The 26,611-nt window shown below is 54.9% G+C and overlaps 1 protein-coding gene across 9 annotated transcripts; it reads left to right on the top strand.

Annotated features, from left to right (window-relative positions):
• Positions 1 to 600: 600 nt before the first annotated feature.
• On the top strand, positions 601 to 26,597 carry SLC29A4 (solute carrier family 29 member 4). Of its 9 annotated transcripts, none has more exons than XM_079944716.1 (11): positions 601 to 695; positions 3,664 to 3,731; positions 3,879 to 4,051; positions 7,572 to 7,697; positions 7,976 to 8,089; positions 8,567 to 8,695; positions 10,711 to 10,785; positions 12,034 to 12,272; positions 12,905 to 13,043; positions 13,162 to 13,349; positions 14,050 to 14,861. In XM_079944716.1, exons 3-11 carry the CDS (start codon positions 3,886 to 3,888, stop codon positions 14,533 to 14,535), a joined length of 1,662 nt encoding a protein of 553 aa, XP_079800842.1. In that variant the 5' UTR covers positions 601 to 695; positions 3,664 to 3,731; positions 3,879 to 3,885; the 3' UTR covers positions 14,536 to 14,861. The 9 variants fall into 9 exon arrangements, with proteins under 9 accessions (XP_079800842.1, XP_079800843.1, XP_079800841.1 ...); XM_079944717.1 differs by having other exon boundaries at positions 3,876 to 4,051; XM_079944715.1 differs by lacking the exon at positions 601 to 695 and adding an exon at positions 2,881 to 2,890.
• The last annotated feature ends 14 nt before the right edge of the window (positions 26,598 to 26,611 follow it).

Here is a 26,611-nt window from a genome sequence, read left to right as displayed (position 1 = left end):
GTGGGGACCACGCGAAGGAGCAGCACAGGGGGCTGCGGCAGCCCCTAGACCTCTGTGGAATCCACACGTTTCTCCTGCCCGCGGAATCCTACTCATCCTTCAAAACTTGGATCAGCTCACCGGGTAACCTGTCCCACCCACTCCTCGAGCACCGCAGGCCTCCCCCGCGAGGCGACAAGGGTTGGTAGGGGTGGACGGGGTGCGGGGAGGGGGGCAGTAGGCCTGGGTACCCAGGCGGGGAGGTGGGCATGGGGGATGGCGACTAGATCAGCCACAGGTCACCCCAGGGTCGCCAGGACCACCACGTCCCCCGGGGCGTCTAGGGCCGCGACCTCAACCTCCGCCCCTCCCCCGCCTCTGCGGGCGCAGCGGGCGGGAGACGGAGGAGGAGGGCGGGGAAGGAGGAGGGGAGAAAGGGGCGGGGCTCCGCGGGGGTGGCGGGCCGGGGCGGAGCGCGGGAGTCCCCGCCGTGCTCGCCGCTGCCGCCGCCGCTGCGCCCCCCGGACGCGGTCGCCGACGCCGGGGCCGGCCGACCCGGGACCCGCGGAGGACGCCGGCCGCGCTCGGCCCGAGGAGCGGTGCGGGGAGCGGGGCGCAGCGTTGCGGGGCGCGGGCGCCCGGGGGTCCCGGCGCGGGGGCGTTGGGCGCGGGCGGGGCTGGGAGCTTGGAGGACCCCAGGACCCGACCGGGCCGAGGTAAGCGGTCACCGCGGCGGAGGCGGGCGGTGGGCGGGGGGCGGACCGGCTGAGGCGCGGGGACCTGTCGGAGCCTTTGTCTGAGGCGCGCGCGGCCCGGCTCCGCGCCGGCTCCGGCCGCCGAGTCCAGGGATGGGGGCACGTGACCCCGGGGACCCCGAGTCCCCCACCTTACCACCCCTATCCCGGAATGAGCGGGCTCCCACGCCCACCCTATCCAGCATCTGGACCGGACCAGCCCCCCACCAGCCCATCTGCGAGCGCAGGACCCAGACCCGGGAAAGGGGGAGAGTGGCCGGCGGCTCCAGGCCCTGCTCAGGGCCAGGCGCCTCTGCGTCCCCGGGCACACCCTAAGCGTCCTTCCATCCCGAGTTCCCTCCTGGAACCTCCGCCGCGCCCCCTCACCCCTTCCCCCTGCCGGTCCCCTCCCAGCTCTTGGGATAGGGCTGGAAGAGGTGTGGCCTGCGCCCAGCGGTCGCCTCCGGGTGGTCCTGGGGTCTGCCCTTCGCCTGGGAGCGCAGGCCTGGGAACCAACTTGGTTGCCGACGGGGCTGGTCTCGCAGAAAGAGCCTGTGGGTGGGAGAGCTGCAGCACCAAGGCCAGGGGCCAGGGCCTGGGGCTGGGCACCCTAGGAGCCAGCCAGCTCCTGTGGCCAGTGCATTCATGCATCCTCCCCGGGCTCCAGGAAGCGGGTGGCCCTAGGGTCTTGAAACCCACTTTCCTGTGGGCAGAGCCAACAGGGAGGAGTTGGGCCAGTCCAGAAAGCTTGGCTGGGGAAAGAACAGCAAAGCTCATAAGCTGGCCCAGGCACAGGGGGCCAGGACCAGCCAAGGGCGCCCAGCCAGCCAGGGCTTGGGGCTCGTGAGGAGCCCGAGGCTCGAGGAGAGCTAACAGGCTGGCTTCCCAGATGGAATTCAGGCTCCCTTGTGCCCTCCGGCTGGAGCGCAGCCCCTGAGAGGGGTCATCCTGGCCTTGGGGTTCAGACACCCAGCGTCTTCACAGTGCCCTGGGGCACAGTTAGAACCCTTGTCCACTCAGTTGCCTCTGAAATGGGGGGAGCCAAAGGTGGTCGGCCTGGCGGGGCTCCCAATAGAAGCTGGACCCCTGGACCTGGCTCTCTGTGCCTCAGTTTCTCTTTCTGCAAAGTGGGGGCATGAGCCGGGCCTTCAGGACTGCTGGGGTCAGGAGAAGATCCCTGACCTGTCTGTCCATAAATTTTCATTAAAGGGGGACCCGGGAGGAGGAGGGGCGGATGGGGGGAGAGCTAGGGCTCTGGGCTGCGGGCGTGGAGTTGGAGGGGGTGTTCTGGAGGGGCGGGTTGAGGCCTGCAGCCCAGGAGAGATGGGGCAGCCTCGGGGCACCCCCTGCCCTGCCACCTTGGAAGGTGGTATCAGGGGTCATGGGGCCGCCGCAGCGGGAGCCAGAGCACCTCCCGGGAGGCGGACTGCAGGAGCACGTGGGGACAGTGGCTGAGGGGGGCCCTGTGGGTGGCAGCTGCCCGCCTCACCCGCTGAGCGGGAGGGAGCAGTTGGGCGGCCTCCTGGCTTGTCGCGGAACACGTCCGCCTTCCCGGGGGGCGTGGCCTCTGGGCGGGGCGGAGACCTCAGCGGGGAGGCCCGGCAGGTTTGGGGCGCCGCCGCGTCTCTGTGGGGAACACGGCCCAGGGGGTCGGGGGTGCACAACCTCCAGGGCTGGAGGGAGGAGTGTCCGTTGTTGTAGACCGCCGCTCTGCCGCTGGCCCCTTCCCCGGCCCCACCCAGGACGCTGGGTGGCTGGGGACCGAGGGTGTCCAAGCCTCCAGTGCAGGGTCCTGCCTAAGGCCACAGTCATTCAAACCCAGGCCAAGCTCTGTCCTGTGTCTTGTTCGGCCCCCCCAGCTCCAGATGTGGCAGGAGGCCTGGGGCTGGGGGCAACAGGAAGAGCACCGAGACCAGAGGGGTTCACGCCTGGCTTCCCAGGCCCCGGAAGGAGAAGCCTGCAACCCTCCTCTCTGCTGCTCCTGGGTGCGCATCAAGCCGGGTCACCCCCGGATGGCAAGAGCAGAATTTACCCAGTCCCCAGGGCCCACCTGGAATCAGGGATGGTTCCAGCCCCTCAGACCCCCACTAAAACTCTGTGGGGAGCAAGGAAGGGGGGGAGCCCAGGGGAGGCACTCCGTAACTGGTCGGCACACCCGTCTGGAGGCTGGGGAGCAGGTAAACTGAGGCAGGAAGGACGTTAGATGGGACAAGCAGAGGTGGGGGAGCTGGGCGTGGCCGGCGCCATCCTCAGAGAGACTCGGAGTAGCGCCGGGCACGTGGGATCCCTCGGGAAGCGGTCTGTCTCCCGGCTTCTTCCGTGGGTTCCCCCATACGTGCTCGGGGCGGCCCAGGAAGCGGAAGTGCTACGCTCAGTACCCAGTGCTTCCGTGTCCCATCTTTGTCTCGAATTCTCTACAGCGAATGTGTATCCTTTTGGCAATCAGATTAAGTAATAAAAGTTGTCAGAAAAACAAACTGATCAATGTTTCAGGGAAAGAACTAGACCCCCCAACACCCACAGGGTCACCTACACATGGGGGTGTTACTCCCTCGAGGATCAATCAGCCCCTTCCTTTCCTCCAAAGATAAGGGCTACAGCTTTGAGCTGAGGCAAGAGAAACGGAGGAAGACCAAAGGGAGGACTTCCTGCTCGTCCACGTGGTCGGCCCCAGAACGGTGGGCCGTGGTGGCTCACGGTCCCACAGGCCTGGGTCCGGGTTCAGGCCCCAGCGCTTACTGCCTGTGAGATCGGGGTGGTGGGCCGGCGGGAAGTTCACGCTCTAACATCGGCTGTCAGATGAGTGAATGTCGGAACCCCCTCCCAGAGGGAGATGGCTCGTGGGACGCTCGAGCACGGTGCCGGCACACAAGTGTTCAGAATATTTCTCCCCCCCCCGTCTCTTTCTCTCCTCTGTGCCCGCTGCCGCCGCCCTCACGCGGGCCTCCAGCCTTGCTCTCCGCTGCAGCCAGGGAGCATCGTAAGACACAAGTCACGGGACGTCGCTCGTCCGTTCAGGTTTGTGTGCCCCTGCATGCTGTTTCAAGGTGGGTGGGGTGGATAGAGACGGTGGTCCCCCGGGGGTGCAGGCTTGGCCGCGTGGCAGTGGGGCAGGGATCCCCTCCTGGCCTCCCCAGCCTGCGTCATCTGCTTTCCCCGCAGCAGGGCTGCCATGGGCTCGGTGGGCAGCCAGCACCTCCAGGAGCCCAGCGTGGCGAGCACGCCGCACAGGAGCGTGGTGATGAGCTTCGACAGCGGCCCGCTGGAGGAGGTGGCGGCCGGGGTAGCCCAGGCCCAGGGCAGTAGGGCCAGGGGCATCCCGATTTTCACGGACTCTGGTGAGTGAGGGTGCGGCCAGGGTGCGCGTCTGCCCCAAAGCAGGGACGGCTGTGGGAGCCTTTCCCGGGATGGGGAACCTTGTGGGGGGGTCACTGAGCCCGGGAGGCAGCGTCGGTCAGGATGGATGAGATCTGCCGTGGTAACAAACGAGCCCACCGGCCCAGTGCCTTCACTAATGCCAGGTGCCCGGGGAAGGCTCCATCTTAACGTGGGTTTCCACGACCGCTGAGGAGGTGGGAGGGCACAGGGTGAACCAGGCACTGACCTGTATGTAAACTTCTGTCTGCGACTGACGCATATGGCGTTGGCTGCATTCTTGGGTCAGAGCAAGCCATGCCTCACTTCAGTGGAGATGGGAAAGTGTCCGAAAAGAGGATTGATGTGAGGTTCAAACACCCCAGTTTTGAGGACTTCCCTGGTGGTCCAGTGGTTAGGACTCCGCACTTTCACTGCCGAGGGTCCAGGTTCAATCCCTGGTCAGGGAACTAAGATCCCACAAGCTGCACAGCACAGCCCAAAAAAAACCCCCAAGAAAGAAATATCCGGTTTTCCACGTATCTGTGTGTCCTAGGGCAAGTGCCTCAACCTTTCGCAGCCTCAGGTTCCCTACATGGAGGAAATAGTCCAGCTGCCTGTGAGATCAGACTTGCAGAGTGGGCAGTGTGCAGGTCTGGAGTTAGGCAGATTTGGGTTCAACTCCAGCTCCTGTCTCTGTCCACTCAGGGACCTTGGGTAAGTCGCTGTTCTCTGGGCCTCAGTTTCTTCATCTGGAAAAGGGGAATGATCCTGGGGCCACCCTAACATGCTTGCAACTGGATCCACAAAATGTGGCTTAAGACGTTTCCCGGCGCTCAGGAGGCCCCCCTGCAAGTGATAGCTCATTTGGGGGCTGGCTACAGGTTATACTAGGACCACTTCAGGCTCCGGCATGGAGACTTACTCTCAGCTTCCATCCCCTCTCTTTGCAGATGGGGAGTGGAGGTTCTGCGGGCTGAGACCCATGTTGGGTTGGGATAATCTCCCTGCACCCGTGTGTATGGACAGAGTCAGCTCGGGGCCCATCCCCAGGCTTCTCCTGGCCAGGTAGTGGATGCCACGTTGCCATGGCCATAGAATTGGATGGTGGCCATGGTGACCAGGGCAGTGGTGATTTTAGCTGTAATGGCTATGGTGACAGTGGCTGCATCAGCCAGGGTTCTACCAGAGCCAGCAGGAGACAGAGCTAGAAAGAGAGTTAAAGATGCAATACAGATGTAGATGTATAGATATCCATATGCATTTATTACAGGACATTGGCTGGCTGAAGAGGAGGCTGGCCAAGCCAGTCTGAAGTCCATCAGGCAGGTGGTCAGGACAGAAGATGACAAGCAGGCTGGAATCCCAGGGGCACGAGCCGTTTGGGGTCCCTGAGTTCTGGGAAGGCCTCAGGGTCTTACCTGATTAGGTCAGGCCCACCCAGGGTAAACTCCCTTTTGATCAAACTTAAAGTAACTAAGGAGGGCCTTTGTGTGATTTTTCTGTGAAAGAGCACCTCGGTCGGTGTTTGATTGAACAGCAGGACTGTGGTTCCGCCTCCAAGTTGACCTACAAACTGACCATTACAGTCCACCCCTTACCAGCTTGCCTCCTATACACAGCTCCCTACACCATACTTAGTCTCCAGAGAAAGACACTAACAGTCAACCCCCCACCTACCAGGACGTAACGGACCCCCATATGAACAAAAACACACTAACCCTTTCCCCAAAGGACGCAAAGTCCTTGTGCGTTGATGTTCGCACTTCTCCTTTGATCCCCCAAACTTCAATACTGAGATACAGGGTTAACTGTTACGAACACATCTTACGTTAGATGATACGGGGGTGAGAAAGTGAATAAAATAAAAGCATTTGATTAATACATACACACACATATTCATATCAAAAAAAGGAAGCAATACTCATAACAGTATCAGTTCTCATGTCTGTGACTAGTCCCATGATTGTAGCTGGTATTCTAACTACCTTCTCCCACCACCCATCCCATATTCCATTTGCCCACCGTATTCATAACTACCTTCTCCCACCGCCCATCCCATATTCCATTTGCCCACCACAAGTATCTTAACTGGTCATGGTTCTTTGCCCGGTGGGTGACCCAAGCTTCATTATTTTTTTTTTTCTTGGCCGCGCCATGTGGCTTATGGAATTTTAGTTCCCCGACCAGGGATCAAACCTGGGGCCCCAGCAGTGAGAGTGCCAACTCGTAACTGCTGGACCAGCAGGGAATTCCCCCAGCCTTCATTCTTGAAAGCTCTGGATCACTAGCAGTCCTGCTGGACTTGGGTTGGTATCGTTTTCCATTGACTGTGTCCCAGGGATTGCACGTGCTGAGAGAGGCCGTGAGGAATCTCCTGTCTCGCGGACCTACTCTCTCACTCCCACACGGGAGCAACCTGACTTCCCAGTGATGACGGTCAGGATCTGTCCCCACAGCCAGAGCGGCCACCCTGCTCCCTGCAGGATCACTGTGTCTCGGGGGGGAACCGTTCCTCCCTTTGGAGCAAAGCCCTCTGGCCCAGCGGAGCCTCAAGTCCTGGGGGTGGGAAGCAAACATTTTGCTGGTGAAGCTCTAAGGGCCGTAGTGGGTGGTCCCACCCGCACTTCTGCCCGTGGTTCCTGGATGTGTGAACACTAACTGTAGGAGAATCAGCCCTGTATACTGGACGCTGGTTTAGAGCATCGGTGGCCTCCCAGAGGACACTGCCTCAGCCCCACCAGGTCTGGCCACCCAGCTGGTCCCAGAGCTGAGTCTCCAAAAGGCCGTTTCACTGTTCTCTCCAGCCAGCTGCTTCCGTGGCCATGATGGTGAGAGTCACGGTGGCAGCAGCCTCTTTGTAACGGCCAGTGGCTGTGGTGATGGCTGCACTGGCGTGGTATTGGTGGTTGTATGTCTGGCAGCCATGACTATGATGACTGGGGCAGCTGGGGCCGTGAAGGTGGAGAGCGGCCACGGTGACGGTGACCATGGTTACAGTGGCTGTAAGGTGATGATAACGGCTGTGATGTAGCAGCTGTGATGGGGATGGATGGTGGCCAGGGTGACGGCAGCCGTGATGCTGCTGGATACAGTGGCAGTGGCCACAGTGATGATGGACTGTGGGTATGGTGATGGTGGTCATGATGGTGGGTACGATGGTGACAGTGGCCATGGTGTTTGGTGACTTTTGATAATGGCCATGATGGTGGTGGCGTGGGCAGCTGTGGCCATAGTGATGGAGAGTAGCCACGGTCATGATGGCCTTGGTGGCTTGGATATGGCGAGAGTGGCCATGGTGATGGTAGCTAAGGTGGCAGTGCTTCTGGTGGCAGTGACAGATGCATGGTGGGAGGCCGTGTCTGTGGTTCGGGTGGCAGCCGGAGTGGCTGTGGCTATGGTGGTCGTGATGGGGGTGCCGTGGTGGACTGTGGCCCCGATGTGGTGGTCGCGGCCGCGAATGGGCTGGTCCGCGTCTCACCTGGCGTCTGGGTTTGCGGGCAGAGGAGCCGGTGCCTGACGACCGCTACCGCGCCGTCTACTTTGCAACGCTCCTGGCTGGCGTGGGCTTCCTGCTGCCGTACAATAGCTTCATCACCGACGTGGACTACCTGCACCACAAGTACCCAGGTGGGTCCCCCACAGTCGCGTCCTGCCATCGCATGCGGCCCTGCACACGTGGCTCAGGCCTGCCACCCTCCAGAAACCCCTTGGGCGGGACCCCACTTGGGGAGCCCGTTTTATTCAAACCCTAGCTCGGCTGTGAATTGCTGTGTGACCCCAAGGGCAGCCACTCACCCTCTCTGGGCTGTCAGCCCCTTTGGGGCAGAGGGAGGAAGCAGTGCCTGGCGGGGGCAGGTGCAGAGGGTGGGGCTCCCCTGAACCCCTGTTACCCTGCCCCCCACCAGGGACCTCGATTGTGTTTGACATGAGCCTCACCTACATCCTGGTGGCGCTGGTGGCTGTGCTCCTGAACAACGCGCTGGTGGAGAGGCTGAGCCTGCACACGAGGATCACCGCGGGTGCGCCGCCCGCTGCCCACCCGGCTCCCGGCCCTCACACCTGGCCGTCACATGCCCTCCATTCCCTGCGTGCGCCTCACTCTCCTCGTCTGTAAGATGGGCGCACCTCCTAGGAACGTCATGGGGTTCAACTATGAAAACAGTGTCAGGCCCATGTGCGTGTAACACGTGCTGGCGTGATGCCTGCGCCTGGCGAGGCTGCCGTGCACCCCGCGTGTGTCCCGGGGCCCTTGCTCTTCCCTGCTCTTCCTCTCCCATTTGTCTCCATGGTAACATTCAGCTTCAAAACACAGCTCGAGGCGCCTCCTCCAGGAAGCCTTCTGGGTGCCCCGCCTAGAACTCTAAGATGTCCCCGCCCTCCCAGTATTAAGGGGAAAGGCAGAGAGAGGGCACCTCAGACCTGGCTCCATGTTGGGGGATGAGGGGGCTCCCCCAGCCCACCATCGAGTGCCACCTCTCTGGCCTCTCCCCACACAGGCTACCTCTTAGCCTTGGGCCCCCTCCTGTTCATCAGCATCTGCGACGTGTGGCTGCAGCTCTTCTCTCGGGACCAGGCTTATGCCATCAACCTGGCTGCGGTGGGCACCGTGGCCTTCGGCTGCACAGGTAGGGCCAGGGGCCGGGGTGGGCTGAGCCCCTGGGTGCCCACTGCGGGCCGTCCCACCGGCCCTGTTCGTGTGCTGGGGGCATGTTAATACCGGGTGAGCCAGACTCAGTGCCGGCACGTTTCCACGTGCACATGGGCGAGTCTGCTTTCACACATGCACGCACGCTGCACACCCAAAGGGCTGCGTGCGCTGGTCACACACAGAGTCAGAGCACACACTCCACACACATGTCCACATGCCCACATACCATGTGGACATGGAGGCAGTTCCCTGGTTTTCTCAGGTATAAACCGGGCTTCACAACCTCTCCTGCCCATGTCACCGTGTCACTGTGTTTCTCTTGGGCGGTAGCTTTCAAAATTTTTTTTTTTAACTTTTTATTTTGAAACTGTTTCAAACCTATGGAAAGTTAAGAATAATATAATGAGTTCCCATGTACCTGTCACCTAGATTCACCCATTGTTAACATTTTGCCGCATGTGCTTTCTTTCCTTCGCTGGCTTTCTCTGTTCCCCCTCCCTGCCCCCAACTTCTTCTTTTTTTTTTAATAAGAATCTTTTTTAAAAATATGTATTTATTTATTTGGCTGCGCTGGCTCTTAGTTGCGGCACGCAGGATCTGCGCTGCCGAGTGCGGGAGCTTTAGTCGCGGCACGTGGGATCTAGTTCCCTGAACAGGGATCGAAGCCGGGCCCCCTGCACTGGGAGCGCGGAGTCTTAACCACTGGACCACCAGGGAAGTCCCCCTCCTCCACCTTCTAAAGTATATGTATTATATGAAATTTCCCCTAAATATATATAAATAGAAAATGTATGTTTTGTCCTTAAACCGTTTGGGAATTACTTGCAGACATCATCATGCTTCTTTGCCTACATGGTAACAGTTCAGGGTGTTTAACAGCTAAACCTAAAACATCTCTTCTAGAACCACATTTACAATTGCCAGAATTGGGACATTTAACATTGATACAATACTATCATCAGATCTACAAGCCATAATCATTTCACTGTTTGTCGCGGTAATGTCCTGTACAGCGTTTGGCTTTTCTGACCCAGGACCCAGCCCAGGGTCACACGTTACATCACTGGTCACATCTTTAGTCTCCTTTAATCTGAAAGGTCCTCAGCCTTTCTCTGTCTTCTGTGGCAATGATGTTTGCAAAGGTCCAGGCCAATTGTTCTGTTGATCGTGACTTCCAGAAAGAGATACATTTCACATTATGACCCAGCACACATGTGTGCGTGTGTATGTGTGTGTGTGTGTTTATAAATGAAATCAAGGCTCTGTGAAATAATATTCTCAATCCAGGCTTTGTACTCAGGTCTGCTCTGTTCTATTTCATTAAAAAAAAAAATGCTGATAACCCCACCAGGAAGGAGATGCTAGTTTGCCAGCCCTGCTCCAGGGTTTACTTCCAGGCGTGGAGTCACTAGACCGCAGGGCTTGAGCCAGTACATTTTCATTTTCCCCAGATACTGCTGCACTTCTGTCTTGTTGGTCAGGATGAGACGTTATGCTGTGGTAACAAACGAGCCCAGAGACCTCAGTGGCTTCTCAGAACCGGCCTTATTTCTGGCCCTTGCTGCACATCCAGTGTGTCGGTGGGGTTATTTCCACACTCACTCGGACTGCCGGTGGCTCCCCGTCTGTAACACATGGCCTCTTCTGTGGCCGCCCCTGGGGAAAGACAGACCAGAAGACCATGTGGGCTTTTCCTACCTGGTCCAGGAGTGACGCGTGTCATTTCTGCTTGGGTGTCAATGACCAGAGGAGGTTGGGGAGTCTGGCCAGCCCCGGGGCGGGGACGTCGAAGGCAGGACTGTGCTATGCAGGGGGTGGTGCTGTTTCCACCCCACCCCGCGAGGGGATTGGACAAGGTCCCTCTGCCCCCAGTGGTGTTAATGTCTTTTCCCAGCAACCCTTGCCAACAGTGTTCTCAAACTTCTGAATTCTGTTCCAAGCAAACAGGTGATAAGTGGTGTCTCATGGTTACTTCTCTCTCTCTCTCTCAAGTGCAGCAATCCAGCTTCTACGGGTACACGGGGATGCTGCCCAAGAGGTACACGCAGGGGGTGATGACGGGGGAGAGTGAGTATCTGCGGACCCCAGAGCTGCCTAGGCTCTGCGACCCTCTTCCTGGGACCGAGGCGGGTCTGGCGATCGCCTGGCTGGTGGGGGGCCGGACTCCCAGACAGGAGGGATGAGGTTGTGATAGGCGTGGTCTCTTTGGGTGCGGAGTCCTCTGTGATGTGAGGAGCACGTGCCACACTCTGAGCATGGGTCTCGAGTGTCTCACAGCGTCTGTGCAAGGCGTGTGTTTCGTGTGTGCATGTGTGTGCAGGGCAGCTCATCTACACCCGTGACGTCAAGTGCCGGCCCCCAGCACCAAGCTCTCCTCAGAGCCCCACCCCCACTTGGCAACTCAGACTCCCTTTCCCAAGCCCAACACGTCATCCCACCGGCCCCTGCTCAGTGAAGGGCACCCCCTTGCTCAAACCTGAGACCTACCCGACACCCAGTGCTCTAAGTCCCTGCAAGTCATGTGGACCTGCCCTCCGGGGTGATCCCTGCGCCCCAGCCCCGGTCCGGGCAGCCGACTCCCCCTCTTGTCTTGCTGCCCTCCAGCACGGGGGCCGCCCCACCCTCAGCCCAGCCGCAAGCACTTCGGAGCACCTCGTCCAGATGTCCTCAGTCTTCCTTCCGGGCCTGGATGGGCCAGGCTCAGCCGTGCTGTGGGGCAGGACTCAGGTGGACTCTGGGCCCCATTTCTCCCCTTTGGGGTACTCTGTACCCTCTACATACGGTGAGGCCCACCAGGTGCCCCCAGGGCTCCAAGCCTCGCGTATGTGGAGTTTGGTTCCGGGAAGGTACCCCGCTTGCCGTGACCCCCACCACCTTCCCCTGTGACCTTAGGACCCCACCCACCTGGTTCCAAGCCCACCACTTCCTTTCAGCTCCGCAAACACAAACATGTAGAGCTCATGCCCGCCCTCTGCCAATGGACGCTCGCCCCCTCGTCTCTGCCTGTCCCCCCAAATCCTGCACAATCATTAGTGTTTTTCTGCGACCTGTTTGGGGCCTCTCCCCAACGAGCCCAGAAGGAAGGGCCTGCATGCGTTGTCCCCACTGTGTCCTCAGGGCGGACGGTGCCGGGCACACAGCAGACACGTGATCAGTGCGCCTGGGGTGGGGTGTGTGTGAGCCGGGAGCAGGGGCCAGAGAGGGGCGGGCTGCGCCGGCGCATCCTGCGGGCAGCCACGGCGTGTCCGCGTCCCAGGGCTGCGGGGCGGGGCCGAGTGGGCGGGGTCGCCCGCGTCACGGCCCCTCCCCCCGCAGGCACGGCGGGCGTGATGGTCTCCCTGAGCCGTATCCTCACGAAGCTGCTGCTACCCGACGAGCGGGCCGGCACGCTCATCTTCTTCCTGGTCTCCGCGGGCCTGGAGCTGCTCTGCTTCCTGCTGCACCTGCTGGTGCGGGGCAGCCGCTTCGTGCTCTACCACACGGCGCGGCCCCGCCCCAGCCACACGGCCGGCTACCGCGTGCACCACGACGTGGCCGCCGAGGACGTGCACTTTGTAAGTCGCGAGGTCGGCGGAGGGAGCCGGGAGGCCCGGCACGGCCGCCGCCCCGTCCCAGCCGAGCTCCTCCAGCCGCGCCCCGCTGTCGCTGTCGTCTCAGGCTCCAGCTCCTCCTGTGGCCCGAGGCTCCTACCCACGGGCCCTCCTTCGTCCTGTGGACCAAGGTTTCATCCCTTGGTGACACCACACACCTGAGGCCTGAGGCCCCCTGGCTGTGACAGCCCACACCTGAGGCCTTAACCTCCCCACGCCCCCGGTGTGATGGCCCACACCTGTGGCCTCCCCCGCAGGCCCGCGCGGAGCCATCCTGGGGAGCTGGGGCGCCCCGGACACTGCGCGGAGCCAGAGGCCGGCTGAGACAAGGCCCACGTCAGAAACCGGAGCCCCCTTAATGGTCACGGAGGGTCCGCGAGTGGCTCTGGGCTGAGACCTGAGCCGTGCGGAGGGGTGTGAGGACCCACACGAAAGGCGTGGGGGCGGGGCGTGGGGGGTGGGCAGAGGGAAGCGCACGCGCAGAGGCTCCGGGGCGTGGGAGGAGCTTGGCGTGTTTGCGGGGCAGCGAGGAAGCGGCCGGCAGGAGCCTGCGGGGGCCTCTCACCCAAACGCGTCCCACCCTGTACCCCCTCCAGGAGCACCAGGGCCCAGGCCTGGCCAACGGCGGGTCCCCGAAGGACAGCCCAGCCCACGAGGTGACCGGCGGCGGGGGAGCCTACACGCGCTTTGATGTGCCTCGGCCGAGAACCAGGCGCAGCTGGCCCTCCTTCCGAGGTGGGGCGGGCTGGGCCCCGGCGTCCCGTGTCTCGTCTGCGCGCGGAGGGCAAGGGGTGTTCCGGCGGGCTGGGGCCGCTTAGGTGTGCGGCCTCCTGACGCCGCCGGCCGCCCACAGCCCTGCTGCTGCACCGCTACGTGGTGGCCCGCGTCATCTGGGCGGACATGCTCTCCATTGCCGTGACCTACTTCATCACGCTGTGCCTGTTTCCGGGTCTCGAGTCCGAGATCCACCACTGCATCCTGGGCGAGTGGCTGCCCATTCTCATCATGGCCGTGTTCAACCTCTCTGACTTCGTGGGCAAGGTGGGCGCCCCCGCCAACCCTCCCGGCCCTGGGGGAGGACGCCGTGGGTGGGGGCAGCAGACGCCAGGGTCACTGCGGGAGCCGCGGGGAGGGTCCCCGGGGAGGCGCAGGCCCCAAGCAGAGGCTGCACGTGGCTCCTGGTGGGGAGGGCGGGAGCAGAGCCATGGTCCAGACCGCAGCTGGGAGCAGTTGGGGGAGGCGGCGCTTGCCCCACCCTCACTAGTTGAGCACAGGTGGGGGCACACGGAGGAGGGCACCCAGAAATGGCTGGCCTGTCGTTGGTCTTCTGTAGAAGAACGCAAGGCTTAGAGAGGGAAAGCCATCTGCTTGGGGTCACACAGCTGGGAGGTCTGAGAAACTCGAGTCTGTGCTTCCCGAGGGAGCAAAGTTTAGTTAGTGGGTTCAGTTGCTGCCGCTTCGTACGTGTTGATGCAGGTGGGCCTGACCCTCTGGGCCTCTGTATCCTCGTTTCTCAAATAATGTCAAGAGCCCCACCCGGCGAGGGTGCTGTGCAGGCTGAACAGGGGCACGTGTGTCGTGTTTGGCTGGGTGCCGGGCACACAGCGAGGACTGTGTGTCACCATATGAGGGGTTTGGTGGGGTTTGGTGGACAAAGGTGGGAAAGGGTGGGGACACAGCCTGAGCCGGGAGTGTCGACGCAAGGGGAGTGGCATGGGCCCACACGTCTGTCTCCCCACAGATCCTGGCGGCGCTGCCCATGGACTGGCAGGGCACCCACTTGCTGGCCTGCGCCTGCCTCCGTGTGGTCTTCATCCCCCTCTTCATCCTGTGCGTCTACCCGAGCAGCACGCCCGCCCTCCGCCACCCGGCCTGGCCCTGCGTCCTCTCCCTGCTCATGGGCATCAGCAACGGCTACTTCGGCAGCGTGCCCATGATCCTGGCGGCGGGCAAAGTGAGCCCCAAGCAGCGGGAGCTAGCAGGTAAGGCCCTGCTCGCCTGCAGGACTGTCCACTGTCAGGCAGGGAAACCCAGGCCCGTAGGAGTCAAGACCACACAGCGAGAAGCTACCTTTGGGTCCCAGGGTCAAGTCAGCCTCGGAGCTCGTAGCTTGGGGACGTTCGCCAACCGCTTCCCCCCTCGTTCATCTCACAGCTGCTTGGTGAGCCCCTGCCGTGCACCAGGCACTGTTCTAGGTTCTGGGGACACAGTGGTGACAAAACAGTGATCCCTGTGTTTGTGGGGTTGACAGTCCAGAGGTGACAAAGAGAACAAAATGATGTAATGTGTTGGATGGTGATGAGCGTGGTTGAGGAATGTAAAACAGAGTAATGGGACGAGGGAGTCGTGGTAGGGGGTTCACAGTGGAAGCAGAGCAGTCTGGGAAGGCTTCACTGAGGAGGTGACTTGAGCAGAGACCTGGAGAAGGTAGTGAGGGGCCACGTGACAATGCAAGGGAAGAGTGTTCGGAGTGGCGGGGATAGCATGTGCAAAGGCCCTGGGGCAGGGGGCGGCAGTGGAGTAGTAAACAGGTGGGAGGGGCCTGGAAGAAAGTGCTGGATTCTGGATCCGTTTTGACTGCAGGGCCCACGGGGCCAGCTGATGGACTAGGAGATGGAGTATGAGAAAAGGACGGGGGGTGGGGCGAGGGGGGAGGTCAAGAAGGACTCCCAAGGGGGGCCTGCTGCTCAGGACAAGAAGGTTGGATTGCCGTCAAGTGAGATGGGGAGGGGGCCATGTGGGAAGGGGCACTGGAGGGGGGTTCTGGACACAGTAGGTTCAGGAAGCCCAGTAGACATCCTAAGTGGTCCATGACGAGGAAGCAGTTGGAGGTAGGAGGCTGGAGAGAAAGAGAAGCAGGCGAGGCCTGGAGCGCCCAGCACTTTCAGTCAGGGTGGAACAGTCCTGGGGCGGCCACCTCCCAGGTGGGAGCTGGCCGTGGTCACTGCTTCACACCTGAGAAGCTAGGGCTTCGGCTCCAGCCCTCGCTGTGGCCCCTCCCGCCAGCTGAGGTCTGGTCCTGTCTGCAGGGAACACCATGACCGTGTCCTACATGACGGGGCTGACGCTGGGCTCGGCCGTGGCCTACTGTACCTACAGCCTCACGCGGGACGCCCACGGCACCTGCCCCGACCGCTCCGCCACAAACGCCTCCTTCCCCGCCGGCCTCTGAGCCAGGCCTGGGCCCCCAGCCCTGCCCAGGGAGGGCTGCCGGGGCCCTTCCCCACCCCTGCCTGCAGTGCCTGCGGGGCCCCGGCCTCCTCCCCGTGCCCGCCACCCTCTCTGGGCCCACCTGCCCTCACTCCGGCCCCAAGGTTCTGCCAAGTTCTCGGAGGCCTGGACATGTGGCTGCCACCGGGTCCCGCCAGCACTGTGTTCTGTGTTCCGTCTCACGCCGCCCTCTGCCACCTGCGTGTGTCTGGTGGTCCCAGTGCCAGCCAGGACAGTGACAGACCACCAGCCGGTGTCCCCTTGTGGTGGCCCTCACCTGGCTCTGCTTTGAGGGCCCCATGGCCCCAGCCACACCGTCCTCAGCACCTCCTTCACTGGGGACCCCTTGCCCCCAGGTCTCCCCCGTCCCCGTTCTTAAACGCTGGGTCTCCCCAGCAAAATGCGTTTGCCGTGAAGGAGCTGTAAGCTCTGGGTCTGAATGGTTTCAGACCACGGTCTGTGCTGGCCTTTTTGCAACCCCAGCTTTGGTGCTGGCCTGGGTGCACCCACCCCATGCCAGCACCCCGCGTGCACCCTGGTACCCACCTGATGCCACAGGCCTGGGCGTCTGTGCCTGCCTGGGGACCCCCGATGACTTCTCCGGATCCTCCACCTGTGATACAGGAGGGGGACAGTTTGGGGGCCGCAAAGCAGGGCCCACACCCTGGCTAAAGTCACCCTGTGACCTAGGCCTTGAGCCCTGTCCAGGGAGGCCCAAGGAGGGACAGACATGCCGGAGTCCCTGGCAAGTAGGAAGGGGTGGGGTCCCTCCAGAGGTCCGGGCTGGCTCGGTGCCCCGAGCTGGGGGCATTCCCAGATCATCCTGCCAAAGGCGGGCTTCTCTACGGGGAGGACAGGTACCCACGGCACCGCTGTGACCACCCTGCCCCTCTGCGTCTGGTGTCCACCCGTCTGTCCACTAACTGTACCGCACTGGCCATTAAAGATGAGGGCAGAGCAACTGCCCCACCGCCGCCTCCAAGTAGCGTCTGTGCCGCCATCGCAGCGCCTGCGGTGGGAGGAGGGGTCCTGGCGGGACGCGGCCCACGACTGGGAACGCAGGCTTCCCTCCAGACACCTGGTAGGCCCAGGACAGATTTGTGTGGAGGGGCGGACAGGTGGGGTGGGGAGAGGAAGCATTTGGGGTTTAAAGGGCACCTTGGTGCCCCTTTGGCCCTCAGAACAGTCAGAGACGGTGGCTGCGTCGCGCCCACTCGAAGGGGGAGAAAAGGAGGGGAGATAGCTTGCCCCCTGCCCGGAGGGGTCAGAGCCAGGACCGGACGCTGAGCGTTCTGGGGTCCCATCCCGGCTCTGTTGCTGATGTGTGTGGTTTGGACAAATTCCTCCACTATCCTATGTTTCAGTTTCCCCAAGACGGGTTGCCCCGCTCTTCGACGTGGGTTCCGTGGAGGAGGGTTGGGGAGGAGGAGGCCGGCTGCCTGAGGGTGGCCTGTGCTCCAGGCAGGCCCGCGACCTTGGGGACCCACCCACCTCCGGACAGGCACCGCCCCCTGCAGCCACATGGGTCAAGACCACGCGGGGCGCCGCCCCAGGGGCCGCTTGGTGGCGCCAGCGTGCCGCTCCTTCCAAGACTGGGTATGTGGGGGTGGGGCACGCACTACCTCGTGACTCAGTTTCTCTGAAACGGGAGGACCGTCGGCGCCCTTCCCCAGCCACACGCTGAGCTGACTGCTTTCGTCATGGCCTCACCGTTCCCTCCACACACCGCCCTCGAATAGCAAAGCCGGATGGCTGTCCGTGTCCCATCCACGTGCGGTGCGCTGGGTTGCTGGGCAGGTGCCCGTGGGGGCCGGCCTGAGCTGCCCTGGGTAGGGGGCAGGTGGCAACGCCAGGACCTGGGCCCAGCCTCCCCAGTCCCGGCAGGGCTGCCGCCCCTCCATTGCACACTGGCTCAGGGCCACCCAGACCGGCAGCACTGCTGTCATTCCTTCCAGTGTGGGTGCAGCCGGGAGGGCTCTGCGCCACGTGTTTTTGTTCTGTGTTTTGTTACTGCCTCGCTCTTAACAGCAGCCCCAGTTGTAGCCTCCTCCACTCTCCTCCTTTTTTTCTGAAGTGTGACTGACGTACAGTATTATGTGAGTTACAGGTGTATAGTATAGTGACTCACAGTTTTTAAGGATTGAGCTTCATTTATAGTTATTATAAAATATTGGCTATATTCCCCATGTTGTACAAATATCCTTGTAGCTAATTTTACACCTAATAGCTTGTACCTCTTACTCCCCTACCCCTATCTTTCCCTTCCTCCTTTTCCTCTCCCCACTGGTCACCACTAGTTTGTTCTATCTGTGAGTCTGTTTTTTTTACGTTATAGTCACTAGTTTGTTGTATCTTTTAGATTCCACATATAGGTGATATCACAGTATTTGCCTTTCTCTGTCTGACTTATTTTACTTAGCGTAATGCCCTCCCAAGTCCATCCATGTTGTTGCGTGTGGCAACATTTTGTTCTTTTTTATGGCTGAGTAGTATTCCATAGTATATATGTTCCACACCTTCTTTATCCATTCATCTGCTGTTGGACACTTAGATTGCTTCCACATCTTGGCAGTTGTAAATAATGCTGCAGTGAACGGGGGGTTGCATGTATCTTTTTGAATTCGTGTTTTGGGGGGTTTTTTGTATATATACCCAGGAGTGGAATTGCTGGGTCATATGGTAGTTCAATTTTTAGTTTTTTGAGAAACCTCCATCCTGTTTTCCACAGTGGCTGCACCAGTTTACATCCCAACAGTGTACGAGGGTTCCCTTTTCTCTACATCCTCGCCACTATTTATTATTTATGTTCTTTTTGATGATAGCCATTCTGACAGGTATGAGGTGATATCTCATTGTGGTTTTGATGTGCATTTCCCTGATGATTGGTGATGTTGAGCGTCTTTTCATGTGCCTGTTGGCTATCTGTATGTCTTCTTTGGAAAAACGTCTGTTCAGGTCTTCTGCCCATTTTTTAATCAGGTATTTTTTTTTATGTTGAGTTGTATGAACTATATATTGATATTCTAGATATTAACCCCTCATTGGTCATATCGTTAACAAATATTTTCTCCCATGCAGTAGGATGTCTTTTCGTTTTGTTGATGATTTCCTTTGCTGTGCAAAAAGCTTTTAAGTTTAATTAGGACCTATTTGTTTTTGCTTTTATTTTCTTTGCTTTAGGAAACAGATCCAAAAAAATACTGCTACGATTTATGTCAAAGAGTGTTCTGCCTATGTTTTCTTCTAGGATTTTTATGGTTTCTGGTCTTAACATTTAGGTCTTTAATCCATTTTGAGTTTATTTTTGTATATGGTGTTAGAAAGTGTTCCAATTTCATTCTTTATATGTAGTTGTCCCGTTTTCCTAGCACCACTTGTTGAAGAGACTGTCTTCTCCACTGTATATTCTTGCCTACTTTGTTATAGATTAATTGGCCATAAGTGCACAAGTTTATTTGTGGGCTCTCTATTCTGTTCTATTGATCTATTTATATGTTTTTGTGTCAGTACCTTAGTGTTTTGATTATTGTAGCTTTGTAGTACAGTCTGAAGTCAGGGAGCATGATTCCTTCAGCTCTTTTCTTCTTTTTTGAGACTGTTTTGTCTATTTTGTGTTTCCATACAAATTTTTAAATTATTTGTTCTATTTCTGTGAAAAATGCCATTGGTATTTTGATTGGGATTGCACTGAATCTGTAGATTACCTTGGGTAGTATGGGCATTTTAACAATATCAATTCTTCCAGTCCAAGAAGACAGTGTATATTTCCATCTGTTTGTGTCATCTTCAATTTCTTTCATTAATGTCTTACAGTTTTCAGAATACAGGTTTTTTCCCCTAGGTGTTTTTTTATTTTTGATGTGATGGTAAATAGGATTGTTCCTTGATTTCTCTTTCTGATAGTTCATTGTTAGTGATTAGAGATGCAGCCAATTTTTGTATATTAATTTTGTATCCTCTAATTTTACCAAATTCACTGATGAGGTCTAGTAGTTTTCTGGTGGTATCTTTAGGATTTTCTATGTATAGTGTCATGTTATTTGCAAACGGTGATCGTTTTACTTCTTCCTTTCCAGTTTGGATTCCTTTTTCTTTTTCTTGCCTAATTGCTGTGCCTAGGACTTCCAATACTATGTTGAATAAAAGTGGCGAGAATGGGCATTCTTGTCCCTAATCTTGGGATGCTTGCAGTTTTTCACCATTGAGAATGATTTTAGCTGTGGGTTTGTCATAATGGCCTTTATTATGTTGAGGTATGTTCCTTCTATGCCCACTTCATGGAGAGTTTTTTTATCATAGTGGATGTGGAATTTTGTCAAAAGCTTTTTCTGTATTTATTGAGATGATCATTTGGTTTTTATTCTTCAGTTTGTAATTTGGTGTATCACATTGATTGATTTGCAGATATTGAAGAAGATCCTTACATTCCTGGGATGTCCCACTTGATCATGGTGTATCATCCTTTTAATGTACTGTTGGATTTGGTTTGCTAATATTTTTGAGGATTTTTGCATCTGTGTCATCAGTGATATTGGCCTTTAATTTTGTTTTTTGAGATATCTTTGTCTGGTTTTGGTATCAGGGTGATGCTTACCTCATAGAATGTACTTGGAAGTGTTCCTTCCTCTGCAATTTTTTGGAATAGTTGGAGGAAGATAGGTGTTAAGTTTTTTCTAAATGTTCGATTGTATTCACCAGTGAAGCCATCTGGTCCTGGACTTTTGTTTGTTGGGAGTTTCTAAATTACTGATTCAGTTTCATTACTGGTAATTGGTCTGTTCATATTTTCTGTTTCTTCCTGGTTCAGTCCTGGGGGATTGTATATTTCTAAGAATTTGTCCATTTCTTCTAGGTTGTCCATTTTATTGGCATATAGTTGCTTGTAGTAGTCTCTTAAGATCTTTTGTATTTCTGTGGTGTCAGTTGTACTTCTTTTTCATTTCCGATTTTATTGCTTTGGGCCTGCTCCCCCTCCCCTTTTTTTTTTCTTGGTAAGTCTGGCTAAAGGTTTATCAAATTTGTTTATCTTTTCTAAGAACCAACTTTTAGTTTCAGCTTTTAGTTCTTTTTTCTTTCTTTCTTTTTTGTCTCTATTTCATTTATTTCTGTTCTGATCTTTATGATGTCTTTCCTTCTACTAACTTAGGGTTTTGTTTGTTCTTTTTGTAGTTCCTTCAGGTGTAAGGTTAGATTGTTTGAGATTTTTGTTTCCTGAGGTAAGCTTGTATCACTATAAACTTCCCTCTTAGAACTGCCTTTGCTCTGTCCCATAGATTTTGGATCATCATTTTTTTCGTTTCCACTTCTCTCTAGGTATTTCTTTATTCCCTCTTTGATTTCTTCAGTGATCCATTGGTTGTTCAGTAACATATTGTTTAGCCTCCACGTTTGTGTTTTTTGCAGTTTTTTCTTTATAGTTGATTTCTAGTTTCATAGCATTGTGGTCGGAAAAGCTGCTTGATATAATTTTAATTTTCTCAAGTTTACTGAAGCTTGTTTTGTGGCCCAGCATGTGATCTATCCTGGAGAATGTTCTATGTGCACTTGAATTTGTATTCTGCTGCTTTCAGATGGAATGTTCTGTGTATATCAGTTGAAGCCATCTGGTCTAATGTGTCATTTAAGGCCATTGTTTCCTTACTGATTTTCTATCAATGGATGATCTGTTCACTGATGTAAGTGGGGGTGTTAAAGTCCCTTACTATTATTATGTTACTGTCAATTTCTTTCTTTATGTCTGTTAATGTTTTCCTTATGTATTTTAGGTACTCTTGTGTTGTTTGCATATATATTTACAATTGTTATATTTTCTTCTTGGATTGATCCCTTGATCCTTCTTTGTAGTGTCCTTCTTTGTCTCTTCTAACAACAGTCTTTATTTAAACTCTATTTTGGGGAATTCCCTGGCGGTCCAGTGGTTAGGACTCCACGCTTTCACTGCAGAAGGCCCAGGTTTGATCCCTGGTCAGGGAAGGAACTAAGATCCCACAAGCTGCATGGTGTGGCCAAAAAAAGAAAAAAATCCTGAAGTCTATTTTGTCTGAAAAGTATTGCTACTCTAGCTTAGTTTTGATTTCCATTTGCATGGAATATCTTTTTCCATCCCCTCACTTTCAGTCTGTTATGTGTCTCTAAATCTGAAGTGAGTCTCTCATAGGCAATATATATGCAGGTCTTTTTTTTTTTTTTTTTATCAATTCAGCCACTCTGTGTCTTTTGATTGGAGCATTCAGTCTATTTATTTACATTTAAGGTAATTATTGATATGTATGTTTTTATTGCCATTTTGCTAATTGTTTGGGGGTTGTGTTTGTAGGTCTTCTTTTCCTTTCTTCTTTTGTTCCCTTGTGATTTGATGACTGTCTTTAGTGTATTGTATTCCTTTTTCTGTTTGTATGTGTATCTATTATAGGTTTTTATGTTTTTTTGTTTTAGTATTTTTACTGAAATATAGTTGATTTGCAGTGTTGTGTTAATTTCTGCTGTACAGCAAAGTGACTCGGTTTTACACATATATACATTATTTTTACTATTCTTTTCCATTATAGTTTGTCATAGGATATTGAATATAGTTCTCTGTGCTATACAGCAAGACCTTGTTTATCTATTCTATATATAGAAAAGCTTACATCTGCTAACCCCAGCCTCCCACTCCATCCCTCCCCCAACTACCTCCCCCTTGGCAACCACCAGTCTGTTCTCTATGTATGTGATTCTGTTTCATAGATAGGTTCATTTGTGTCATATTTTAGATTTCATATATAAGTGATATCATTATGGTATTTGTCTTTGTCTGATTGCACTTAGTATGATAATCTCTAGTTGCATCCACGTTGCTGCAAATGGCATTATTTCATTCTTTTTCGTAGCTGAGTAGTAGTCCGTTGTATACGTGTACCACATCTTCTTTATCCATTTATCTGTTGATGAACATTTAGGTTGTTTCCATGTCTTGGCTGTTGTGAATAATGCTGCTACGAACATAGGGGTGCATATATCTTTTTGAATTATAGTTTTGTCTGGATATATGCCCAGGAGTGGAATTGCTGGATCATATGGTAATTCTATTTTTAGTTTTCTGAGAAACTTCCATACTGTTTTCCACAATGGCTGCACCAACTTACATTCCCACCAACAGTGTTAGGAGGATTCCCTTTTCTCCACATCCTCTCCAGCGTTTGTTACTTGTAGACTTTAATGATGGCCATTCTGACCAGTTTGAGGTGGTACCTCATTGTAGTTTTGATTTGCATTTCTCTAATAATTAGCAATATAGAGCACCTTTTCATGTGCCTATTGGTTATCTGAATGTCTTCTTTGGAGAAATGTCTATTTAGGTCTTCTGCCCATTTTTCGATTGGATTGTTTTTTTGTTGTTGAGTTGTATGAGCTGTGTGTGTATTTTGGAAATTAAGCCCTTGTTGGTTACATAGTTTGCAGATATTTACTCCTGTAGGTTGTCTTTTTTTTTTTTTTTTATGGTTTTCTTTGCTGTGCAAAAGCTTGTAAGTTTGATAAGGTCCCATTTGTTTATTTTTGGTTTTATTTCTATTGCTTTAGGAGACTGACTTAAGGAAACATGGGTACAATTTATGTCAGAGAATGTTTTGCCTATGATCTCCTCTAGGAGTTTTATGGTGTCATGTCTTATGTTTAAGTCTTTAAGCCATTTTGAGTTTATTTTTGTGTATGGTCAGTTTATTTTTGTGTATGGTGACAGTCTTTTCACCACTTGCTGAAGAGACTGTTTTTTTCCATTGTATATTCTTGCCTCCTTTGTCAAAGATTAATTGACCATAAATGTGTGGGTTTATTTCTGGGCTCTCTGTTCTGTTCCATTGATGCATATGTCTGTTTTTGTGCCAATACCACGCTGTTTTGATTACTGTAGGTCTGTAGTATTTTCTGAAGTCTGAGAGGGTTATGCCTCTGAGATTTTTGGTTTGTGGTTACCATGAGGTTTTCATGTAGCAGTCTATATATATACGTAATTGTTTTAAGTTGCCAACCTCTTAACTTCAAATGCATTTGAAATACCGTACATTTGTACCCTCCTCCCCTCACGATTACTGATTTTTTTATATAAAGTTATTTTTATTTATATTATCTATTTTGTTTTGGCTGCATTGGGTCTTCATTGCTGCGCACAGGCTTTCTCTAGTTGCAGTGAGCAGGGGCTACTCTTCGTTGCGGTGCGTGGGCTTCTCATTGCAGTGGCTTCTCGTTGCAGAGCATGGGCTCTAGGCATGCAGGCTCAGTAGTTGTGGCTCGCGGGCTGTAGTGCGCTGGCTCAGTAGTTGTGGCACATGGGCTTAGTTGTTCCGTGACATGTGGGATCTTCCTGGACCAGGGCTCGAACCCATGTCCCATGCATTGGCAGGCAGATTCTTAACCACTGCACCACTAGGAAAGTCCCTGATTACTGTTTTTGATATCATACTTTACATCTAATTATTTTGTGTATCCCTTAACTGCTTATTGTAGGTTTAGGTGGCCTTACTACTACTGTCTTTTAACCTTCCTACTAGCTTGGTGCGTGAATGATTTCCTACCTTTACTGTACGTTTGCCTTTACTGATGTGTTTTTTCCTTTCATAATTTTCATATTTTTAGTTGTGGCCTTTTCTTGTTCACTTAGAGGTTTCTTTAACATTTGTTATAAAGCTTGTTTGGTGGTGCTGAACTCTTTTAGCTTTTGCTTGTCTGTAAAGCTTTGTTTCTGCATCCAGTCTGAACAAGAGCCTCGCTAGGTGGAGTCTTGGCTGTAGGTTTTTCTTGTTCACTGTAAATATATCGTGCCACTCCCTTCTGGCCTGTAGGCGTTCGTTCGGCTGAAAAGTCAGCTGATAGCCTTATGGGAGTTCCGGAGTTCCCTTGTGTGTTGTGGTTTTTCCCTTGCTGCTTTTAATAATCCCTCTTTAATTTTTGCTGTTTTAATTACAATGTGTCTTGGTGTGTTCCTCCTTGGGTTAATCCTGTGTTGGACTCTCTGTGCTTTCTGGACTTGTATGACTGTTTCCTTTTCCAGGTTAGGGAAGTTTTTAGCTATTATGTATTCAGATATGTTCTCAACCCCTTTCTGTCTCTTCTCCTTCTGGGACCCCTGTAATGCGAATATTAACATGCCTGATGTTGTCCCAGAGGTCTCTTAAACTGTCCTCATTTCTTTTCATTGTTTTTTCTCTCAGCATCAGTGGTTTCCACTACTCTTGTCTTCCAGCTCGTTGACCTGTTTCTCGTATCATTTAGTCTACTGTTGATTCCTTCTAGTATATTTTTCATTTGTTATTCTTCATCTCTGGTCGTTCTTTATATTTTCTGTTAAAAGCTTCTCATTTCTTGCACTGTGCGTCCATTCTTCTCCTGAGTTTTTTGATCATCGTTACAGTCACTACCCTGAACTCCTTCTCGGGTAGATTGCCGATCTCCACCTCACCTAGCTCTTCTTCTGGGCTTTTGTCTTGTTCCTTCATCTGGAACATGAGCCTCTGTCGCCTCATTTTGCCTAAGCTGCAGTTTGTATTTTTATGTATCTGGTAGGTTGCTTACGTTTCCCGACCTTGGGGAAGTGGCCTTTCGTAGGCGATGTCCCATGCATCCCAGCAGCGCACGCCCTCGTCACGCAAGCTGTGTGCTCTAGGGCTTCCCCTGTGAAGGCTGCGTGGGCCTTTCTGTGGCGGCGGGCTGCATGGGCAGGCCCGCGTGGCCCTCGCCCAGCTGGTTGCCAGGCTCTGCCTCATGTGGAGGGCGCTGGCTGCCGCTTGGCAGGGCCCGGTCACAAGGTGGCCAACTGCAGAGCCCCAGGGGGCCCCAGGGCTAGCGCTGGCTCACTGGTGGGTGAAGTCAGGGTCCAGGAGACTCCAGGGCAGTTGCTTGCCCACTGGGGGGGTCCTGGGGTCAGTGCCAGACTGCTGGCAGGCAGAGCTGGGTCCCCTAAGCCTGGTTGCAGGACCCAGAGGTCCCAGAGCTGGTGTAAGATCACTGGGCTGGGGGTGGTCAGGTTGTTCCTAACACAGTTGGGTGCGGGGTGTCCTGAAGCGTGCGCTGGCCTCCTAGTGGCCACTGCCCCGGGCCCAACTCGTCCCAGGGCAAGGTCTGGCGTGCCGTGGGCAGGCTGAGGGATTGGAGTTCTCTTGTGTCTGGCGTGTGCCCCCTGGTGGGGGTGGCAGGGCCTGGGGCTGGTGCCCGCTCACTGGGGGCTGGAGCTGAGTCCTGGGCCGTCTGGTGGGCAGGGTTGTGTCCTCAGGCGGTCTCCAGGCAGCCTGTCTGCTGCTGGGTGGGGCTGTGTCCCAAGCCCTGTTCGGCCGAGGGGTCCCAGCACCGGTGCCTGCAGGCTGCTGGGTGGGGCCCAGTCTTGGCGCCAGAGGAGCTAGAGGGAGGATCCCACAGCGGTACCCGCCAGCCCCAGCATACACTCGCAGGAGGCCCAGGAACGGCTGCCGCCAGCGTCTGTGTCCCCAGGGCGAGCCGTAGCTGCTTCCCGCCTCTCCAGGAGACTTTGGAAGACCAGCAGGTAGGTCTGGCCCAAGATCCCAGGAAATTACAGCTTTGGCCCCGGGTCCCGGAGTGTGGGAGACTTTGTGTGTGCCCTTTAAGAGGGAAGTCTTTCTTCCCCCCAGTCCTGTGGAACTCCTGAAATTAAGCCCCACTGGCCTTCAAAGCCAAATGCTCTGGGGGCGCATTTTCCCGGGTAGGACCCCTGAGCGGGGCGGCCTGATGTGGGGCTCAGAACTCTCCCTCCTGTGGGAGAACCTCTGCCATGTTAGTTTTTCTCGTTCGTGGGTCACCCACCTGGGGATGTAGGCCCGACTATACAGCAAGTCCACCCCTCTTAACTGTCTCACTGTGGTTCCTTCTTCATGTCTTTGGTTGTAGATCTTTTTGGTAGGTTGGGTCTCTTTCACTGTGCTATTGGTGTGCTCGTGAGAGGAGGTGAGCTCAGGGGCTTTCTACTCTGCCACCTTGGGTGATCTCCAGCTCGTCTGGCCGAGGGAACTTTCTGCACTGACGGACGCGGGCCAGCCACATACAGCAGCCCACTGACCTTGTCTGACTGTTGACCACCAAAGCCAGCGTCAGTGCAGCCAAGAAAC

Source organism: Stenella coeruleoalba (genome assembly GCF_951394435.1).
Source record: "Stenella coeruleoalba genome assembly, chromosome: 15".
Classification (NCBI taxonomy): domain Eukaryota; kingdom Metazoa; phylum Chordata; class Mammalia; order Artiodactyla; family Delphinidae; genus Stenella; species Stenella coeruleoalba.
Note: the sequence above shows the minus strand (reverse complement) of the source record. Positions and strands in the feature narration are given on the sequence as shown.